Source organism: Moschus berezovskii, chromosome 1 (genome assembly GCF_049115385.1).
Source record: "Moschus berezovskii isolate FMDL1 chromosome 1, NW_MosBer_1.0, whole genome shotgun sequence".
Taxonomy (NCBI): Eukaryota; Metazoa; Chordata; class Mammalia; order Artiodactyla; family Moschidae; genus Moschus; species Moschus berezovskii.
In genome coordinates this window covers 154,487,246-154,506,885 of record NC_142460.1, presented here as the reverse complement: position 1 = coordinate 154,506,885, position 19,640 = coordinate 154,487,246, and the positions used below count along the sequence as shown (strand labels likewise).

At 41.4% G+C, this 19,640-nt stretch overlaps 1 protein-coding gene across 2 annotated transcripts in view; it reads right to left on the bottom strand.

Annotated features, from left to right (window-relative positions):
• The window catches only part of A4GNT (alpha-1,4-N-acetylglucosaminyltransferase), a 12,574-nt gene extending 7,036 nt beyond the window's left edge, over positions 1–5,538 (bottom strand). The window contains exons 1-2 of one of the 2 annotated variants that reach the window (XM_055419918.2): positions 5,128–5,538; positions 1–1,228 (exon numbers count right to left, since the gene is read on the bottom strand). The exon at positions 1–1,228 is cut by the window's left edge and continues 7,036 nt beyond it. In XM_055419918.2, coding sequence (XP_055275893.1) covers positions 614–1,228; positions 5,128–5,538 — 1,026 coding nt within the window. In that variant the 3' untranslated portion in view covers positions 1–613. Of the gene's footprint in view, positions 1,229–2,796; positions 3,217–5,127 lie in introns of those variants that run through there. The other variant, XR_016038372.1, reaches the window with a different exon arrangement.
• Positions 5,539–19,640: the final 14,102 nt, after the last annotated feature.

Sequence of the window (19,640 nt, the reverse complement as noted above, 5' to 3'; positions counted from 1 at the left end):
CCAAATACAATTTGAAGTCAGGGAGCAAGATACCTCCAACCTGTTCTCCTTTCTGAGGATTGCTTTCGCTATTCCTGGTCCTTTGTTGTTCCACATAATATCAGGATTCTTTGCTCTATTTCTGAAAAAAATGCCATTGGAATTTTGGTATAAATTGCTTTCAGTGTGCACGTTGCTTTGGGAAGAATGGACATTTTAAAAATATTCATCCTTCATGAGCATATGATATCTTTCTGTTTCCTTGTATCTTCTTCAGTTTCTTCATCACTGTCCTAGAGTTTTCAATGTACAGGCCTTTCACATCCTTGGTTAAATTTATTCCTAGGTGTTTTGTTCTTTTTGATGCAAATGTTAATAGAATTGTTTTTTTTTCTTTCTGATGGTTCATTATTAGTGGTTAGAAATGTAGCTGATTTTTGTATACTGATTTTGTCACCTTACTGAATTCATTTTTTAGTTCTAATGGTTTTTTGGTGACACGACATGGACAATTGTGACTGTAAGTGATATGTGGGTGAGCCTCTGCACTCCAGGGAAGTGGAGATCAGGTGAAAGCCTGGCACTCCAAGAAGTGGCTAAAGCCTCAGTGTTGCACCAACAACCCAGCATTGGCTTATCTGTTACCTGGACTCTGCTCCCTAGTCACTGACCCCTCTGGACCTTGAAGCAGGTCCCTGTAAGTCTTGGGACAGTGCTTACGGTAGAGATTTTCCACCAGTGTATTGCTTCCTCTGACCACAGCCTTCCCTTCCTGATTCATGTGGTTCCACAGATGCAGGGCATAGGAATCGTTGAAGCTTGGTTCCGTATCCCAGACTTCATAGTAGCGCCGCCAGGTTTGAAAAGAGATGGGGTAAAATCTTTGGGGGTGTAGGAAGGAGAAGTTTAAACACTTGAGGTCACTCACCTCCTGGAAGTCTCTGAGTTTGCACCATACTCTCAAAAGCCTCGTCATCAATTCGGGACCCTGGTGGCCCCAAATATTTGGATTGTAATTTTCCACAAAGTTTTCCATGCACTCCCATAGGAAAGGGTGGTGGGGGAGGAATCCAAACACCCCATTACTGGAGAACTTAGATTTCTGTGCAGCCAGAAAGTTGTCCTCAGGGATGGGTCTGATGGAGATGACATCTGTGTCCATGTAGACACCGCCGTACTTCCAGATGAAGGCCAAGCGGGACGCATCTGAGCTGATATGGAGCCAGAATCTCTCGGTACTGCTGTTGATCTGCAGGAGCAGGTACAAATCAGCTCCCAGAAAGAGGAAGGGGAGGCCTAGCACAGGTTGTTGAGGAGGAAGCAAGTCAACCTTCCAAAAATCTATTTGCCAAAAGCCCAATGTTGCAAATTTATCAAAATTACCTCCAACCCAAAAAAGTTGCCTTTAAGTGAAAAGTTTACAGCAGTCAGTATTAATAGGAAGATTTTTAGCAGCTTCTAAAGATTTCATGAAACTGTTTTTTTTATAAAAGCAGTAGAAAGATGAAACCCAGAAGGGATTTCATGAGTCACTTTCAGCAGGATGGAAATTAACCACAAATATGAAACTGTGAAGAAAGAATTTTTTGTACATCCTAAAAATGCTGAGAACTGATAAAGGAAAAAATGAACTCTGAAACTATAGGATATATTAGTATCTATGCTCTTTGAAAAGTTGGTAAAAGAATCTTAAAATGTATCCATGCCTTCATCCACTGATTAATTCATTTAATAACTTTCATCGAAGGCCTACTTACCATTCACACAACTCTAAGCTACTAAGGATACAAAAGTGAACAAACAGACAAAAATCTTTACTGGCAGAAGATAGACAATAAGCAAATAAATATATATGTTGGGTTTTCATAAGGACTCGGAAAGAAAAAGTCGGTAAGGGGGTTATGAAACGGGCAGGATGAAGCACTATCTTGAGTTCAAGCAGAACCTTGGCTAAAGCGGGTAAATGAACTACGTGGGTATCTCTGAGAGGAGGGTTCTAGGTAGAGGAAACAACAAGTGCAGGGCCATGGAGCAGGAACACACTCATGGTGTATAGGAACAGGAAAACCGCAGGGCAGAGTAGTGAAGGGAGAGGGACAGGAAACAAGATCAGAGAAGGGGCAGGGCAGGAGTGAGGGCGGATGCTATGCTGGGGTAGAGACCAAAGTGATTTGGAAGGTTTGGAAGAAAGGAGATATGATCTGATTAGTCTAAAAAGGGTCTCCCTGGCTATGGTATGGAAAATAGATGGGGGCAGGAGCAAAGAGGCAAATTTGGAAGCTGTTGAAATAATCCAGGCAGGAGATGATGATGATTTAGACCAGAGTGACAATAAAGGAATGACAGAAGTAGTCAGATTCTCAGCACATGGGAAAGATAAAGCTGGTCAGGATTTGCTGATGGATTGGATATGGAGCCAGAGACCGATGAGTCAAGGACAACTGAAAATGCTAAAATGTGAACAGAACAGTAAATGACTTTGAAACGAATAAAAATAAGCCATTATAAATATCCGTGTTCCCAAGTGGAATGCTAAAATTTTGAATACAGAAAACAAACTAGATTTTTCCGAATTTAAACATGTTTAAAAGATTAAACCATGACCCTTGGCTTCTGACAAAATAAACAATTATTTTTTTAATTCTGCTCTAAAACCAAACAAAATAAAGTCAGCTAAGACTGTGGAAATCTTCACCTGAACTATTAATAGCATTATATTATATACAATTACCAAAAACCTCATGAATAATAATAGCTAAAATTTATCAATAACTGTTATAATTTCTAATCTACACAGATCCTCAAAAATCATAGTACCTGGCTTCCTGCTGGTCCAGTGGTTAGGAATCTGCCTGCCAAGGCAGGGAACACAGGTTTGATCCCTGGTCTGGAAGATCCCACATGTTGAGGAGCAACTAAGCCTGTGCCCATGCATTGCAACTGCTGAACCCATGCACCCTGGAGCCTGTGCTCTACAGCAAGAGAAGTCATTGCCATGATATGCTGGCACACCACAGCTGGAGAGTAGCCCCTGCTTGCTGCAACCAGAGAAAGCCCAAGCACAGCAACCAAGACCCATCTCAGACAAATATAAAAAAAGTAATAAAAAATCTTTTAAAAATCATAGTTCCTATATACTATGATTATTCCTGTTTTTCAAGTGAAAAATTAAAAGGAAGGAACAAGAAGTTCAATCCTTTGTCCCTTCCAAATCACTTCGGTCTCTACCCCAGCATAGCATCCGCCCTCACTCCTGCCCTGCCCCTTCTCTGGTCTTGTTTCCTGTCCCTCTCCCTTCACTACTCTGCCCTGCGGTTTTCCTGTTCCTATACACCATGAGTGTGTTCCTGCCCCATGGCCCTGCACTTGTTGTTTCCTCTACCTAGAACCCTCCTCTCAGAGATACCCACGTAGTTCATTTACCCGCTTTAGCCAAGGTTCTGCTTGAACTCAAGATAGTGCTTCATCCTGCCCCTTTCATAACCCCCTTACCGACTTTTTCTTTCCGAGTCCTTATGAAAACCCAACATATGATATATCTATTTGCTATTGTCTATCTTCTGCCAAGGTAAGAGAGGTAGAGGTTGGATTTTAACCCAGGCAATCTATCTCTGGAGACCCACTTATTTTCAGTAAAAATAACTGAAGTTGATTGTTAGTAAATTGGTGATTATTAATGAACAGACCCAGATATCAGAAGCCACACAGAACCAGGAGGAGGAAGCCTGCCTTGATGTGGACATTGGACTGACGACAATGTAAAATAAAAGCTTCCCTGGAGGTGAGCAACAGAAAGGGAATGGGATTCTGGTCGCTCATTCCCTCCCCAAGCTCACAGTACTCAACCCTGGGCATCTTCAAGGGCTACAGTTGCTCCAATCAGTGCAGCGAATCCAGAGATCATCAGCAGGTGATGGCACACTCAGTCACCCTCACAGCTGGCCACCAGCTATCCTATGGTGGCTGTCTGAGGCAGAAGATGCCACAGCCCGGTCCCCCCAAGGTGCAAGCATGTCTCCCACCCACAACAGCCCACCCAGTCCCTAGGGAAGTGAGAGAGGGTGTGGGACAGAAGTTTTCTCTTTGTTTGTATAAATACCATAGTAGATTGGATAACAGCCACTCAAAGGTCCTAATTCCTGAAACTTCCTTTTGGAAAAGGGTCTTTGCCAATATGATTGACTTAAGGAACTTGAGCTGAGGAGATTAGCCTGGATTACCATGGGCCCCAAATGCCACCACAAGTATCCTTTAAAGGGAAAGGTAGAGGGAGATTGCGCACAAAATTACAAAATTCCTAAGAGCCCCAGGAGTTTCTTGATCATCTCTCAATATTACACAACCCTATATAGCCGCACCCACCTGATCTCTTTCATGAATTATCTATTTAAATCATTTTCAAGTTCAATATTGCCTAATTTCCGCCCCCCTCAGGTGCAAAAAAAGTTTAACATAGATGGATTAAAGCTTCTGCCTCCAGTGTGGGAGACCCGGGTTCGATCCCTGGGTCGGGAAGATCCCCTGGAGAAGGAAACGGTAACCCACTCCAGTATTCTTGCCTGGAGAATCCCATGGATGGAAAAGCCTGGTAGGCTACAGTCCACGGGGTCGCATAGAGTCGGACACGACTGAGCGACAGAACAGAACAGAACAGAACAGATGGATTTAAAACTGTCAGTGAAAAATGAGTGGTCTATACACCTAGAAAAGATACAGAAGCTCATTCAAATAAGAGTAGTCTCAAGAAATCCTAAGAAATAAAATGAAAGCAAAAGGCAGCAGGGTAGAAATAAGCTTAAATCAAGACTCTCCTGTTTCCTTGAATTGGGACTCAACATGGTAGAAAGAAGACCAGGCAAGAGTCAAAAGATCTGGGTTCTAGCCTATCTTTGATAACCTGTCTCAACCTATCTCTGAGCCCTTATCCTCAGTGTGAAATTGAAAAGCAAAAGTGAAGTCTCTCAGTCATTGCCTACGAGTCTCCTCCATCCATGGAATTTTCCAAGCAAGAGTACTGGAGATCCCCTTCTCCAGGGGATCTTCCCCACCCATCTATCCTCAGAGTACCCATCTATAAAATGAGTAGGTTGGATCCAATTTCTATGGTCCCTCCCAACACTGGGATTTTGAGGTTCTCTAAACACTTACTCGAGTGTACCACGAAAACAACGGTGTGTCTTCAAACAGGCTTTTCATATCCAAAGGGAAGAGGAAAACATTGTCAAATGCTGAGAGGAGGGAAAGGGCTGGGGAAGTGGAGTTTGGGGGCAGCTGCATGGAATTATTGAGCCCTTTCATAAGTAACAGCACAGGCTGCTCGGGGTAAACCTTTGCAGCTGACTCCACAGCACAAGAGACCAGCGGGGTTGGCTCCATTCTCTCCGAGGTCTCTAGGAACACGATGCAGCGCCCATGGCCCAGGAGGGCTTCCAGCCCCTGCTGGGACTTGTAGGAAGGTAGGTAGCAGATGAGGCAGCTGGGTTTCAGGGTGAACTGGTAGAGGAAGCCACAGGCAAACAGCAGGGTGACCGACAGGGAGAACTGGAGCTTCGTCAGCATGTCCACCCCTCTCTCCTGGCCTGCTCCCTAAAATCAACACTATTCATTAAAAATTATATTCATAAAACTTGATAATATATAGTACACAAGAAGATAATATATGAATATCACGTTCAAGCTTAGTTCTTTAATTGAAGTATAGTTGATTTATAATATCGGATTACTTTCAGGTGTATAGCATAGTGATTCAGTATTTTTATAGTTTATATTCCAATAAAAGCTATTACAAAGTAATGACTATAATTCCCTTGCGAGACAATATATCCTGTTGCTTATCAATTTTATATCTGGTGTAGTTCATGTTTGTTAATTTCCTCCCCTGTTGGCCCCCGACCCCTTCCCTCTGCTCTTTGGTCACCACTAGTTTGTTTTCTCTCTCTTTGGATCTGTTTAGTGTTGCATGTGCATTCATTCATATCACTTTTTACATTCCCCATGTTAGTGATATCACACAGTATTTGTCTGATTTGTTTCACTAAGCATGATATTCTTTAGGTCCATCCACATTGCTGCAAATGGCAGAATTTCATTATTTTTATGGCTGAGTAATAATTCCATTGTATATATATATATATCTTTATCCATTCACTTATTGATGGGCACTTGGGTTGCTTCCACATCTTGCCTATTGTAAACAGTACAGCTGTGTACATTGGGGTACATGTGTCTTTTCAAATTCATGGTTTTGTTTTCTTTGGATATATACCAAGGAATGAAATTGCTAGATCATATGGCAATTCTATTTTTAGTTTTTGAGGGATCTGCATACTGTTTTCCACAGAGGCTGTACCAATTTACATTCCAACGGACCCTGTATGAGAGTTCTCTATTCTGTACCTCCTCACCAACATTTGTTATTTATCGACTTTTTGATGCTAGCCATTCTGAAGGTGTGAGGTGATATGTCTTTGTGGTTTTTATTTGCATTTCTTTAATAATTATAGGCTTTGATTTTTAAAATTCTAAATAAAATGTGATCCAATCAAATCAAGCAATGTTCAAAAGAAATATGCATTGATTAGGTTTTACCTGAGGAATTTAAGGATGATTTGCAACAGGAAAATAATTCATTAGTAGAAAAACTATTAATGAAATGCATTATTTTAACAGATTAAAAAAGAAAAACTATATGATCATTTTAGCTCAATAGATGCTGACAACAAGATAAAATTTGACATCCCTTCATGATTTTTTAAAAGCACAAAGAAACTTTCTTAAGCTGACAAACAGTGTCTACCAGAACATATAGCAATGATTGTGCTTAATATGAAGCATTATCCCCATTAAGACCAGGAATGTAGTATGGATGTCCATTATCAATGCTACTTTCCCCATCAGTCTGCTAAGTCTAACCAATGCAATGAAACAAGAGAAAAGAATTTCTACTATGAATATTACAAAGGAAGAGACAAAAATATCACTAGTTGTAGAAAATATGATTGCCTACAGAGAAAATCCAAGACAACTTACCGAAAAACTAATAGAATTAAGAAGAAGCAAACTGAAGGTTAAATCACTTGCCAAGATACACAGTTAGCAGAGCCATGACTTTAACTTGGGTCTACCTGTCCCCAAAACCTAGACTCTGAGCGGATACCTGCAGCACCTCCCTCTCCTTCAACATAAGCTCTAACTCCAGCCAACACCCAGAGAGCAGACATCTCATTCATTAATGGTCAGTTTTTTGCTTTACATTAACTCTTTCAGAAAATACAAATCCAATAAATCAGAGCTTACCTTCTAGCCAGAAACTTGTAGTTGGCCAATACCTGTGGCCTTAGCAGCAATGACAAGTTTTTTCTTACTGCACCTTCTGATAAATGACCACCTAATCTTCAATTCAACAGTGCCAAGAGAAGTAAATCATTGGCAGAAGATTAATGCTAAACACCCGAACTTCCCAGGAAGCTCCTCCCTTTATTTACTAAGTTGCCCTAAACACAGAGACTTGCAGATCAAGGGGTTCACATGATTTTTCAGGTGACCCACACACTAATCCTACCTGTTGGTGGGCCTGTCAGGGTGTTATAAGGCAACAATCTCACCTGGGGAAAACTGAATCCATAGTATAATCTTGGAGTCAACAAAGTGTGCACCCAAGTAGTTTGGCCTCAGTCAAAATCATGGGCAGAGACTTGGGAAATTTCTTCAACACACATCCCTGTTTGTCTAAGCTCTGCAAACAAAAGGTTTTGTTGAAGGAAAAGAAAATCCACCTCCACAAATAAGTAAGTAGTGTACAAACCCCAAGGGCTCCCCACATGCCTCAGTGGTTAAGAGTCTGCCTGCCAAGGCAGGAGATGCAAGAAATGAGGGTGTGATCCCTGAGCCAGGAAGATCCCCTGGAGGAGGAAATGACAACCCACTCCAGTATTCTTGCCTGAAGAATCCCAAGGACAGAGGAGCCTGGTAGGCTACAGTCCATGGGGTTGCAAAGAGACATGACTGAGCAACTGAGCTCACACATGCAAACCCCAGTAGCTCAAGGCCTCGTGATCTGGAACTAGAATTGATTCCCTGATTTCAGTTATGGTGGCTTCAGGAAGGGCTTCCCTAGTGGCTCAGATGGTAAAGAATCTGCCTGCAATGCAAGAGACATAGGTTTGATCCCTGAGTTGGGAAGAACCCCTAGAGGAGGGCATGGCAACCCACTCAGTATTCTTGCCTGAAGAATCCCCATGGACAGAGGAGCCGGGCAGGCTGCAGTCCATGTGGTCACAAAGAGAAGGGTGCCTTTGCCCAGAGGTCCCTGGGCTTCTTCTCAGTCTCATGAGGTCAGTGTTACCACCCTCCACTGATGCAGTAATCCCCACATTTCCCCAGACAGTGTGACTCTCCTGTGGTCTGCTCCCCATCAACCCCGACAGGTGTAATTTTATGCGTGCTAAGTTGTTTCAGTCACGTCTGACTCTTTGTGACCCTATGGACTGTAGCCCACCAGGTTCCTCTGTCCATGGGGATTCTTCAGGCAAGAATACTGGGGTGGGTTGCCATGCCCTCCTCTAGGGGTTCTTCCAACCCAGGGATTGAACCCACGTCTCTTATGTCTACCTACATTGGCAGGTGGGTTCTTTACCACTAGCACCACCTGGGAAGTCAAACAAGTGTGTGTAGTAATCCTCTTTTGAGCCATTCTCTGCTCTATCTTCATCCAGAACCTTCTCTCAGCCATGAATAAGTATCCACTGGATGCTCTAGTATGAACGGAGAGGCTCCCTCCTGAGCAGACTTTGGATCCTGATATAGCAGTTCAAGGGAAGTAAAGCTGTCCCACTCATCGATGGCCTCTTGTTTTCTGTTCGGTTGGCCAAAAAGTTCATTTGGGTTTTTCCATAACATCGTACAGAAAAACCTGAATGAACTTTTATTCAACCCACTATGTGCCCCAGGCTCCCCAGAAGCAGTTCTTTGGGTCTCTACACACACCTCTTCCTTTTGGAACTGAATTTCTTCTTTGGACCTTGTCAGTTCCAGGGTCAGGGTCCTTGGAATCTTTCCAAAGTTCCCTAGTCCTGGATAGATAGTCCTTCCTAATGGAGGGGTGGAGGAAGCAGAGCTCCTGGTCCTCACTCTGGGGTAAAGAAAGGACTCCATTAGTGGGAGTAATGCATTCCTAGTGCCCACATTTCAGGAGGATCATTGATCCTGGTGCCTTCTAGCTGTTTGCAAGATAGCCAACACCATCACACAAGTGGTCGAGGTAGAGAGCAGGGAAGTAGCTGGTGATCTTTGTCACAGTTACAGGGAGGAAACTGAGCATGAGTGATGCAGTTGAATCTTTTTTTCTCACTCAAGGAATTTTATTTAATATTGGCAAAGTGTAAACATCAATTCATTACACCTTTACAAGTCTCGTATTCTACCCATCTATTAGATTCACATTTGATATATTTTTAAAATTTTTAATTGGAGGATAATAGTTTTACAAAGTTGTGTTGGTTTCTCATGTACAGCAACATTAATCAGCTACAAGTATACATATATCCCCTTCCTCTTGAGCCTCCCTTCCTCCCCTCTAGGTCATCACAGAGCACTGAGCTGAGCTCCCTTGTGCTATACAACAGCTTCCCACTGCTGTCTATTTTACTCATGGCAGTGTATATATGCCAATGCTACTCTCTCAATTCATCCCACCCTCTCCTTCTCCAGCCTGTACCCACAAGTCCTTTCTATACATTTGTGTCTGTATTCCTGCCCTGATGCATGGAAACCTTAAGCACAAAACATAGGACCTGTCTGACCAGGGATCAAGTAGAGGATATAATGGAAAGAGCACTGAGCTTGGAATCATGCCTCTACCCACTGTAGGTCAAGGGGGCCAGGGGAAGTCCCCAAGCTGCCCAGAGCCTCTGCTCCTCTCTGCCGTGCTGATCTCAGGCTCACTGTGAAGACAGAAGGCTCTAAGAGCCAAAGAAGTGATTCCCACTTTCCACCAAGGCTAAGAGGAGAAAAATAGAACACTAGTACTGTAGATGCATGGATTCCCTGACGATAAACTTGGAGTCATTACTGTTTTCAGATGAATGAAATCTTCATACTTTCCAGTGAACAGTTAAGAAGGAAATTCTCAGCCCTGGGTGAGAATTGTTGAAATGGGTGCAGAGGCCAGCAGTCAGCCTCTGGTGCCTGGGGTCTTTTTAGGATCACAGCCTGATGTCCCTGTAGAGTCTTTCCAAGGAGGTCTCCTGTCATCTGAGCTGCTCTACCAGGAACATCCCCAGATTCTTCCAGGCTTCCCTCTCATGTTCAGAGCAGAACTGCCTTCGCTTCTGTCTGCTCCCATGTCTGCCTTCACTGGCCTGTACCACACTAACTTTCTGTCTGTGCAGGTAGCTGCCACAGTGGCAACTCCTATCCTGAACTCCACATACCCTTAGGGGCTCAAGGATGGGCTTCAGGAGACCCTAGATGCTGAAGCCACGGCTTCCATCAGTACCTTTACCCTGGATGCCACTTATCCACAGCTTCTCCTACCTATCACCTAAGGAATGTCCCTACTCTATGATCCTCTCTGACATTATTTCTGTTTAAAATTCCTGCAGATGTCTTCACCATCCAATCTCAGGTCTTCTCCAACCAGCCAAACAATCCTTGGGAACCTCAATACAGATATCTGAGTATAGACGGTCCCAGAGTTCTTTATCTTTACTCAGTGGTTGGGTCTGAAATGCACTGGTGACAGTCACATATGCATCCAGGTCTATTTTGTCTCCTTTCCTAGAGTTTCGGCCTCCTGTAAGAGAGTTCTTACTTACACTGCAATGTAAGCCAGACTTGGTCAATCCAGTGGGTTATGGAGCCTGGGTAATTGTTGCTGAGTGATGAGACCTTAGGAAATATGGATTGGTGTAGCCTCAAATGGGGTTTCCCTGGTGGCTCAGATGGTACAGAATCTGCCAACAATGCAGGAAACCTGGGTTCAAACCCCGGGTTGGGAGGACACCCTGGAGAAGGGAATGGCTACCCACTCCAGTATTCTTGGGGCTTCCAAGATAGCTCAGACGGTGAAGAATCTGCCTGCAAAAAGTTAACAGGATGGGTAGAAACTCTGAATCCATGTTCCTTCTATTTTACAAGGCTGTTCTTTGGATGCTTGAAGCTAGTGCAAAGAAAAGGGGGTACAGGGAAGAAAATCAAAGAAGAGCCTAGCTTTCCCCTACTTGTTGGCCCTACAGATAACCTCTGATAACCTCAATTGGAAATAGTTTGGTGTTTGAATCTGAACTACCTCTGTTGTAAAAGATCCACTGTGTCAAGAAGGAAACATTAAAGGAATTTTTAAACAATAAATGTTTGTTGAGTGCAATTACACATGAAAAGCCTACTTCTCAATTCTATAGTTTCTTTGAACTCCGATTTACTGCAAGAAGGAAATATTCAAGCCAACAATACGTGTCCTGTTTTCTTTGGAGCCGTTGGAACCCCAGTTCCTGTTTTTAACATATGTGTCAGACCAGTGGGACTGATAAACTTGTTAAAGCATTTAGCTATTAGCAGGGCAAAACCAATACATAAAGTGATATCTTATCAACCTCGCCAATTCCTTTCACCACTCTTCTGAAGCTGAAACAGCCTAGTGTGTTGGTTTTCCATGACTGGAGAGCAGATCGCTGGACAGAGGCAGTTCACTACTGCAGACTGAGAAAGAATCCACAGCCTAACCCTTGGCACACACTGAGGAGCGACACTATCAACATCAAATCTTGAAAAAAAAATTTTGTTACTAAAAATCAGTGAGTTCATGCCAGAGTGAAATCTCCTTTTCCCATGGCAATAATTTAAACTATTCTGCATTTCCAAGAAAAACGCTTCTAACCTCACGTTTCTGGAGATAATGGTTTTTGTTCTCTACACAGCCATACTAGTCAAACATGCTCCTGTTGACAAAACCTTATATAGCTACCAAGAATGTGCTCCTGGGTTTATCCTGGAAATTATTCACACATGTAATTTCCCCCCTTTTTAAATTTACTTGCAGATAAAAGAAGGGGTGGGGAATAAGGGCAGGGATACAAAGGGAAATAATCGTTCTCCATAAATCAGCTGTGCCACAGATGCCACTCTTCCAGGCTAGAGAACAGGATCTGCAAAAGCCCACAAAATTCAGTGGAACCAGCCTGATCCTGGTGGGGGTTGTTCAAAGGGGCTTTGCTGTTAAGTTCTATTTGTTGTTATTTAGTCCCTAAGTCATGTCTTACTCTTTTGCAACCCCTTGGACTGTAGCCCACTAGGCTCCTCTGTCCATGGGATTTCCCAGGGAAGAATACTGGAAAGGGTTGCCATTTCCTTCTCCAGGGGATCTTCCCCACCCAAGGATCAAAACTGTGTCACTTGCATTGGCAGGCGGATTCATTATCACTGAGCCACCAGGGAAACCCCATTATAAGTCAATGCTTAATTTCTTCTTCCTGTAAGGAATTGGGGACATCCTGGAGCCATGTATGCCAAGAGTCCACATGACACAAGACCTTTATAAAGACTGTGGCCTTGAGGGTGAACACTTCCCATTCTGACTGAAAGAAACTGTTATGGACTAAATATTTGTGCCACAAACTCCGCCATCACCAGAACTCATATGTTGAAGCCCTAAGCCCAAGGTGATGGCATTTGGAGGTAGGACCTTTCAGAAGACATCAGGTTTAGATGAGATCGTGAGGGTGGGATCCTTATAAGGAGAGGAAGACAGAGAATTCCCTCTCTCCACAAGCACACACAAGGAAAGGCCAGGTGAGGACACAGCAAGAAGGCAGCAGTCTACAAACCTCAAAGAGGGTCCTCACCGGGAATCCAGTCTGTACCTTGACCTTGGACATCCCAGCCTCCAGAATTGTGAGCAGTAAGTTTCTGCTGAAGAACCCACAATATTCTTATTAAATAAACTTATTAAATAAACTCGAAAATATTTCGTATAGCAGCCCAAGCTGACTAAGACAGAAACCTCACAGTAAGCTACTGCTCTGATCTCCATCCATATGTTTTTCTGAGAATATGTTTATGCAGTTGGAGCTACTCTGAAGGTTTGGAGAACTGACACCAAGCCTCCAGTGTGGAAAGGGCAAATTCATCTGCAACAGAGACCTGTACCAGGTGGAAGTATCCTCCTTACCTGAGACTTCTCTGCCTTCCCTTCCTTTTGTCCTTCCACACACCCCACAATCTACCCTCTTTTTACGACTTCTCTTTCTCTGCCTTCCCTTCCTTTTGTCTTTCCACACACCCCACAATCTGCCCTTTTTACAACTTCTCTTTTTAAATGGAAATCCCTGGGCTCCCTCATCTCATGCCTGACAGTCACCAGGCACCCACCATCCAAGTCAGAAATCAGGGACTCATTCTTATTTTTTGATATTCTTTTTTAAATTGAAGTATAAATGATTTACAATATTACTTTAGTTTCAGGTGTACAACATTTTTATAGATTATACTCCATTTAAAGTTATTACAAATAATGGATATATTTCCCTCCCTTGTTGCTTATCAATTTTATACATAGTAATTTCCACCTTTTAATATGCATGCATGCTAGATTGCTTCAGTCATGTCCAACTCTTTACAAACCTATTCCATGGTCTTCTCCAGACAAGAATACTGGAGTGGGTTGCCATGCCCCCCTCCAGGGGATCTTCCCAACTCAGAAATTGAACCCACATATCTCCTGCCTTAGCAGGCAGATTCTTTACCACTAGCACCACCTGGAAATCCTGTACCTCTTAGCACACTACCCCTATCTTGCCCCTCCTCTCTTCCACCATCTCGCTGGTAACCACTACTTAGTTCTCTATATCTTTGAGTCTGTTTTGTTACATAAATTCATTTATTTTTCAGATTCCACATATAAACAATACAATATTTGTCTTTCTCTGACATTACACTAAGCATAATATTCTCTATGTCCATTCACATTACTGCAAATGTGGCAGAATTTCCTTCTTTTTAATGGATGAGTAATATTACATATGGTTTTTCCAGTGGTCGTTTATGATTGGGAGAGTTGGACTGTGAAGAAAGCTGAGCACCAAAGAATTGATGCTTTTGAACTGTGGTGTTGGAGAAGACTCTTGAGAGTCCCTGGGACTGCAAGAAGATCCAACCAGTCCATCCTAAAGGGGACCAGTCCTGGGTGTTCATTGGAAGGATTGGTGCTAAAGCTGAAGCTCCAATACTTTGGCCACCTCATGCAACGAGTTGACTCACTGGAAAAGACCCTGATGCTGGGAGGGATTGGGGGCAGGAGGAGAAGGGGACGACAGAGGATGAGATGGCTAGATGGCATCACCGACTCAATGGACATGAGTTTGGGTAAACTCCGGGAGTTAGTGATGGACAGGGAGGCCTGGCGTGCTGTGATTCATGGGGTCGCAAAGAGTCGGAGACGACTGAGCGACTGAACTGAACTGAATATCACATTGTGTGCAGCAGCAGCAGCAGCATACATATATGTACACAATGCAATAATACTATATATATTATACATTATAAATATGTACACATATAGATACATCACATCTTCTTTATCTATTCATCTATTGATGGATATGTGTTACTTCCATATCTTAGCTATTGTAAATAATGCTGCTATGAGCATTGAGATGCATGTATCTCTTTGAGTTAGTGTTTTAGATTTTTTTAGATATATATACCCAGGAGTGAACTTGCTGGATTGTATGATAGTTCTATTTTTATTTATGAGGAACTGCCATACTACTTTCCACAGTGGTACACAATGGCTGTACCAATTTACATTCCCACCAGCAGTGTGCTTGGATTCCCTTTTTCTCCACATCCTTGCCAACATTTGTTATTTGTAGCCATTCTGATGGGCATGAAGTGATAGATGTGGTTTTGATATGCATTGCTTTAATAATTAATGATATTTAGCATCTTTGCCTGTTAAAAATCTGTATATCCTCTTTGGAAAACTGCCTATTCAGGTATTCTGGCCATTTGATAAACACCATTTATATGGTATTTATTTTTTGGTATTGAGTTGTATGAACTGTTCATATATTTTGGATGTTAACCCCTTATTGATCATAATATTTGCAAATATTTTTCCCCATTTAGTATGTTGTCTTTTTTTTTTTCTTGGTGGTTTCCTTTGCTATGCGAAAGCTTTTAAGTTTGATTGGTCCCATTTATTTATTTTTGCTTTTATTTCTTTTGCCTTAGGAGACAGATCCAGAATAATATTGCTACAATTTATGTCAGAGAGTGTTCTGCCTATGTTTTCTTTCAGGGCTTTTGTGGTTTCAGGTTTTACATCTAGATTTTTAATGCACTTTGAATTTATTTTTTTATGTGGTTTGAAGAAATGTTCTAATTAGATTTTTTCATGTGTAACTGTCCAGTTTTCCCAGCATGACTTATTGAAGAGACTGTCTTTTCTCCTTTGTATATTCTTGCCTCCATTATTGTAGATTAATTGAGCATGCATGTGTAGGTTGATTTCTGAGCTCTCTATTCTATTCCATTTAATCTGTTTTTGTGTCAGTACAATGTTGTTTTGATTAATGTAGCTTTATAGTATAGTCTGAAATCAGGGAGTATGATACCACCAACTTTGTCCTTTTTTCTCAAAATTGCTTTGGCAATTCAGGGGTTTTTGTGGTTTTATATAAATTTTAGGATTATTTGTTCTAGTTCTATGAAAACTTTCTTCTTTTGATAGAGATCATATTAAATCTGTAGATTGCTTTGGGTAGTATGGACATTTTCACAACATGAATTTTTCCATTCCAGGAGCACAGGATACCTTTCTATTTCTTTTTATTATATTTGATTTCCTTCATCACTGTTTTATAGTTTTCAAAGTACAGATCTTTCACCTCCTTGGTTAAGTTTATTCCTAGATATTTTATTAAAGATCATGGCATCCAGTCCCATCAATTCATGGCAAATAGATGGAGAAACAGTGGAAACAGGGGCAGACTTTATTTTGGGGGGCTCCAAAATCACTGCAGATGGACTGCAGCCATGAAATTAAAAGACCCTTGTTCCTTGGAAGAAAAGTTATGACAAACCTAGACAGCATATTAAAAAGCAGACATGACTTTGCCTACAAATGTTCGTCTAGTCAAAGCTATGGTTTTTCCAGTACTCACGTATGGATGTGAGGGTTGGACTATAAAGAAAGCTGAGTGCCGATGAACTGATGCTTTTGAACTGTGGTGTTGGAGAAGACTCTTGTGAGTCCCTTGGACTGCAAGGAGATCCAACCAGTCCATCCTAAAGGAAATCAGTCCTGAATATTCATTAGAAGGACTGATGCTAAAGCTGAAACTCCAATACTTTGGCCACCTGATACACAGAGCTGACTCATTTGAAAAGACGCTGGTGCTGGGAAAGATTAAGGGCTGGAGGAGAAGGGGACAACAGAGGATAAAATGGTTGGATGTCATCACTGACTCAATGGACATGAATTTGAGTAAGCTCCGGGAGTTGGTGATGGACAGGGAGGCCTGGTGTGCTGCAGTCCATGGGGTCGCAAAGAGTCGAACACAACTGAGTGATTGAACTGAACTGAAGTGAATCTGATTTTAAACAATATTGGTTTTTTGCTTTCTCTTTCTGATAGTTCATTATTAGTGTATAGAAAAATCAACAGATTTTTGTATATTAATCTTATATTCTGAAACTTTACTGAAATCATTTATTAGTTCTTATAGCTTTTTGTTGGATACTTTCTATATACAGTATCATGTCATCTGCAAACAGTGACAGTTTTATTTCTCTTCCAATCTGGATGCCTTTTATTTCTTTTTCTTACCTGATTGCTGTGGACATGGCTTCCAGTACTGTGTTAAATAGAAATGGCAAGAATAGGAATTCTTGCTTCATTCCAGATTTCAAAGGAAAGGCTTTCAGTTTTTCATCATTGAGTATGATATTAGCTGTGGATTTGTCATAAGTGGCTTTTATTATGTTGAGATATGTTCCCTCTTTGCCAACTGAGATGAGAGTTCTTATCATGGAATGATGCTGAATTTTGTCAAAGGCTTTTTCTACATCTATCAAGATAATCTTGTGATTTTTATCCTTCCTTTGCTAATGTGGTTATCACACTGATTGATTTGAAAATGTTGAGCCATCCCTGGAATTGATCATGGTGTATACCTCTTTTTTATGTATTGTTGGATTTGATTTGCTAATATTTTTTGAGGATTTTTGCATCTATATTCATCAAGAATATTGGCCCCTAATTTTCTCTATTTTTGTAGCATCTTTGTCTGGTCTTGGTACAGGGTTATGGTGGTCTTATAGAATGAATTTTGGTGTGTTCTGTCTCTTCTATTTTTAGGAATAGTTTGAGGAGAATAGGTATTAGCTATTCTCTATATGTTTGGTAGAATCTACCTGTGAAGACATCCAGTTCTGGACTTTGGTTTGCTGTGACTTCTTTTTACTACAAACTCAGTTTCACTACTAATGGTCAGTCTGTTCAAATTGTATTTCTTTTTGGCAGGTTGCATTTTTCTAGAAATTGTCCATTTCTTCTAGGTGGTCCAATGTGTTGCCATGTAACTGTTCATAGAATTCTCTTATGATTTTTTTGTCTTTCTGTGGAAATGGTTGTTATTTTTGTTCTTTCATATCTTATTTATTTGGGTCCTCTCTCTTCTTCTTGATAAGTCTGACTAAAAGTTTATCAATTTTGTTTATCTTTTCAAAAAATCAGCTATTAGCTTAACTCATCTTTTCTATTAAGCCCAACTGGTCTGTTGTGTCATTTAAGACTGTCGCTTTGTTGATTTTCTTTTCATTTTTCTTTTTTTTTTTTAAATTTTTTGACCATGCTGCATGGCATGTGGGATCCCCAACCAGGGATCAAACCCATGCCCCTGGCATTGGAAGCACAGAGTCTTAACCACTGGACCTCCAGGGAAGTGCCTATTGATTTTCTTTCTGGATAATCTGTCCATTGCTGTAAGTGGGCTATCAGAGTCCCCTACAGTTATTATGTTATTGTCAATTTCTACCTTTATGTCTGTTAGCATTGGCTTTACATATTAAGGTTCAGTTCAGTTCAGTTCAGTTCAGTCGCTCAGTCGTGTCCGACTCTCCGCGACCCCATGAATCACAGCACGCCAGGCCTCCCTGTCCATCACTAACTCCCGGAGTTCACTCAAACTCATGTCCACAGAGTCGGTGATGCCATCCAGCCATCTCACTCTCGGTCGTCCCCTTCTCCCGCCCTCAACCTTTCCCAGCATCAGAGTCTTTTCCAGTGAGTCAACTCGTCGCATGAGGTGGCCAAAGTATTGCAGCTTCAGCTTTAGCATCAGTCCTTCCAATGAACACCCAGGATTGATCTCCCTTAGAATGGACTGGTTGGATCTCCTTGCGGTACAAGGGACTCTCAAGAGTCTTCTCCAACACCACAGTTCAAAAGCATCAGTTCTTCGGCTATCAGCTTTCTTCACAGTCCAACTCTCACATCCATACATGACCACAGGAAGGTGCTCCTCTATTAAGTGCATATATGTTAATGAGTATAATAGCCTCTTCTTATAGTGACCCTTTTATCATTATATATTGCCCTCCTTTATCTTTTGTTATAGCTTTTGTTTTAAAATCTACTTTATCTGATATGAGAATTCCTACCCCTGTCTTCTTGTCATTTCTGTTTGCGTGAAATATCTTTTTCCAGCCCCTCATTTTCAGTCTGTGTGTGTCTTTAGCTCTGAAATGTGTCTTTAGCTCTGAAATGTGTCTTTCAAAGGCAGGATATATAAGATTCTTACTTTCTTATCCAATTAGCCATTCTGTATCTTTTGATTGGAGCATTGATTCCATTGACACTTAAGTAATTATTGGTAGATGTGTACATATTACCATTTTATTACTTGCTTTCTGATTGTTTTTGTAGTTCTATGCTTCATGTCTTTTTCATTTGTTTGTTTCTTCTCTTGTGGCTTAATGATTTTCTTTAGTAGTATACTTTTGTTTCTCTCCTTTAAGTTTCTATCTATTGCACATTTTAAATTTGTAATTACCATAGGGTTCATATATGTTGGCCTATATCTGTTTGCTTTAACTATAGTCATTTAAGTTCAAACACAGTCTATAAGATTTACCTTTGTTACTCCCCTCCCCATTTTGTGTTTTTGATGTCATATCTTACATCTTTGTGTTTATCCCTTAACTGCTTATTGTAATTATAGTTACTTTAACAATTTTTTGTCTTGATCTTCACACTGGCTCTTTTAAGTCGTTGAGCCTCAATCCTAACTATGTATTACCCTTTTCTACTAGGATTTTCCCCTTTCCTACTTCTTCTTACTTCTTTTCCACTTAGAGAAGACCCTGTAACATTTATTTTAGGGTAGATTTAGTACTGATGAACTGTTTTCCTTTGGGCTTGTCTGAGAAATTGTCTCTCCTTCCATTCTCATGATAATCTTTTTTCCTGGGTAAGGTATCCTGCTGCTGCTGCTGCTGCGGCTAAGTCGCTTCAGTCGTGTCCGACTCTGTGCGACCCCACAGATAGAAGCCCACCAGGCTCCCCTCTCCCTGGGATTCTCCAGGCAAGAACACTGGAGTGGGTTGTCATTTCCTTTTGCAGGTTTTTCCCTTTCAGCACTTTGAATATATCATGCCACTTC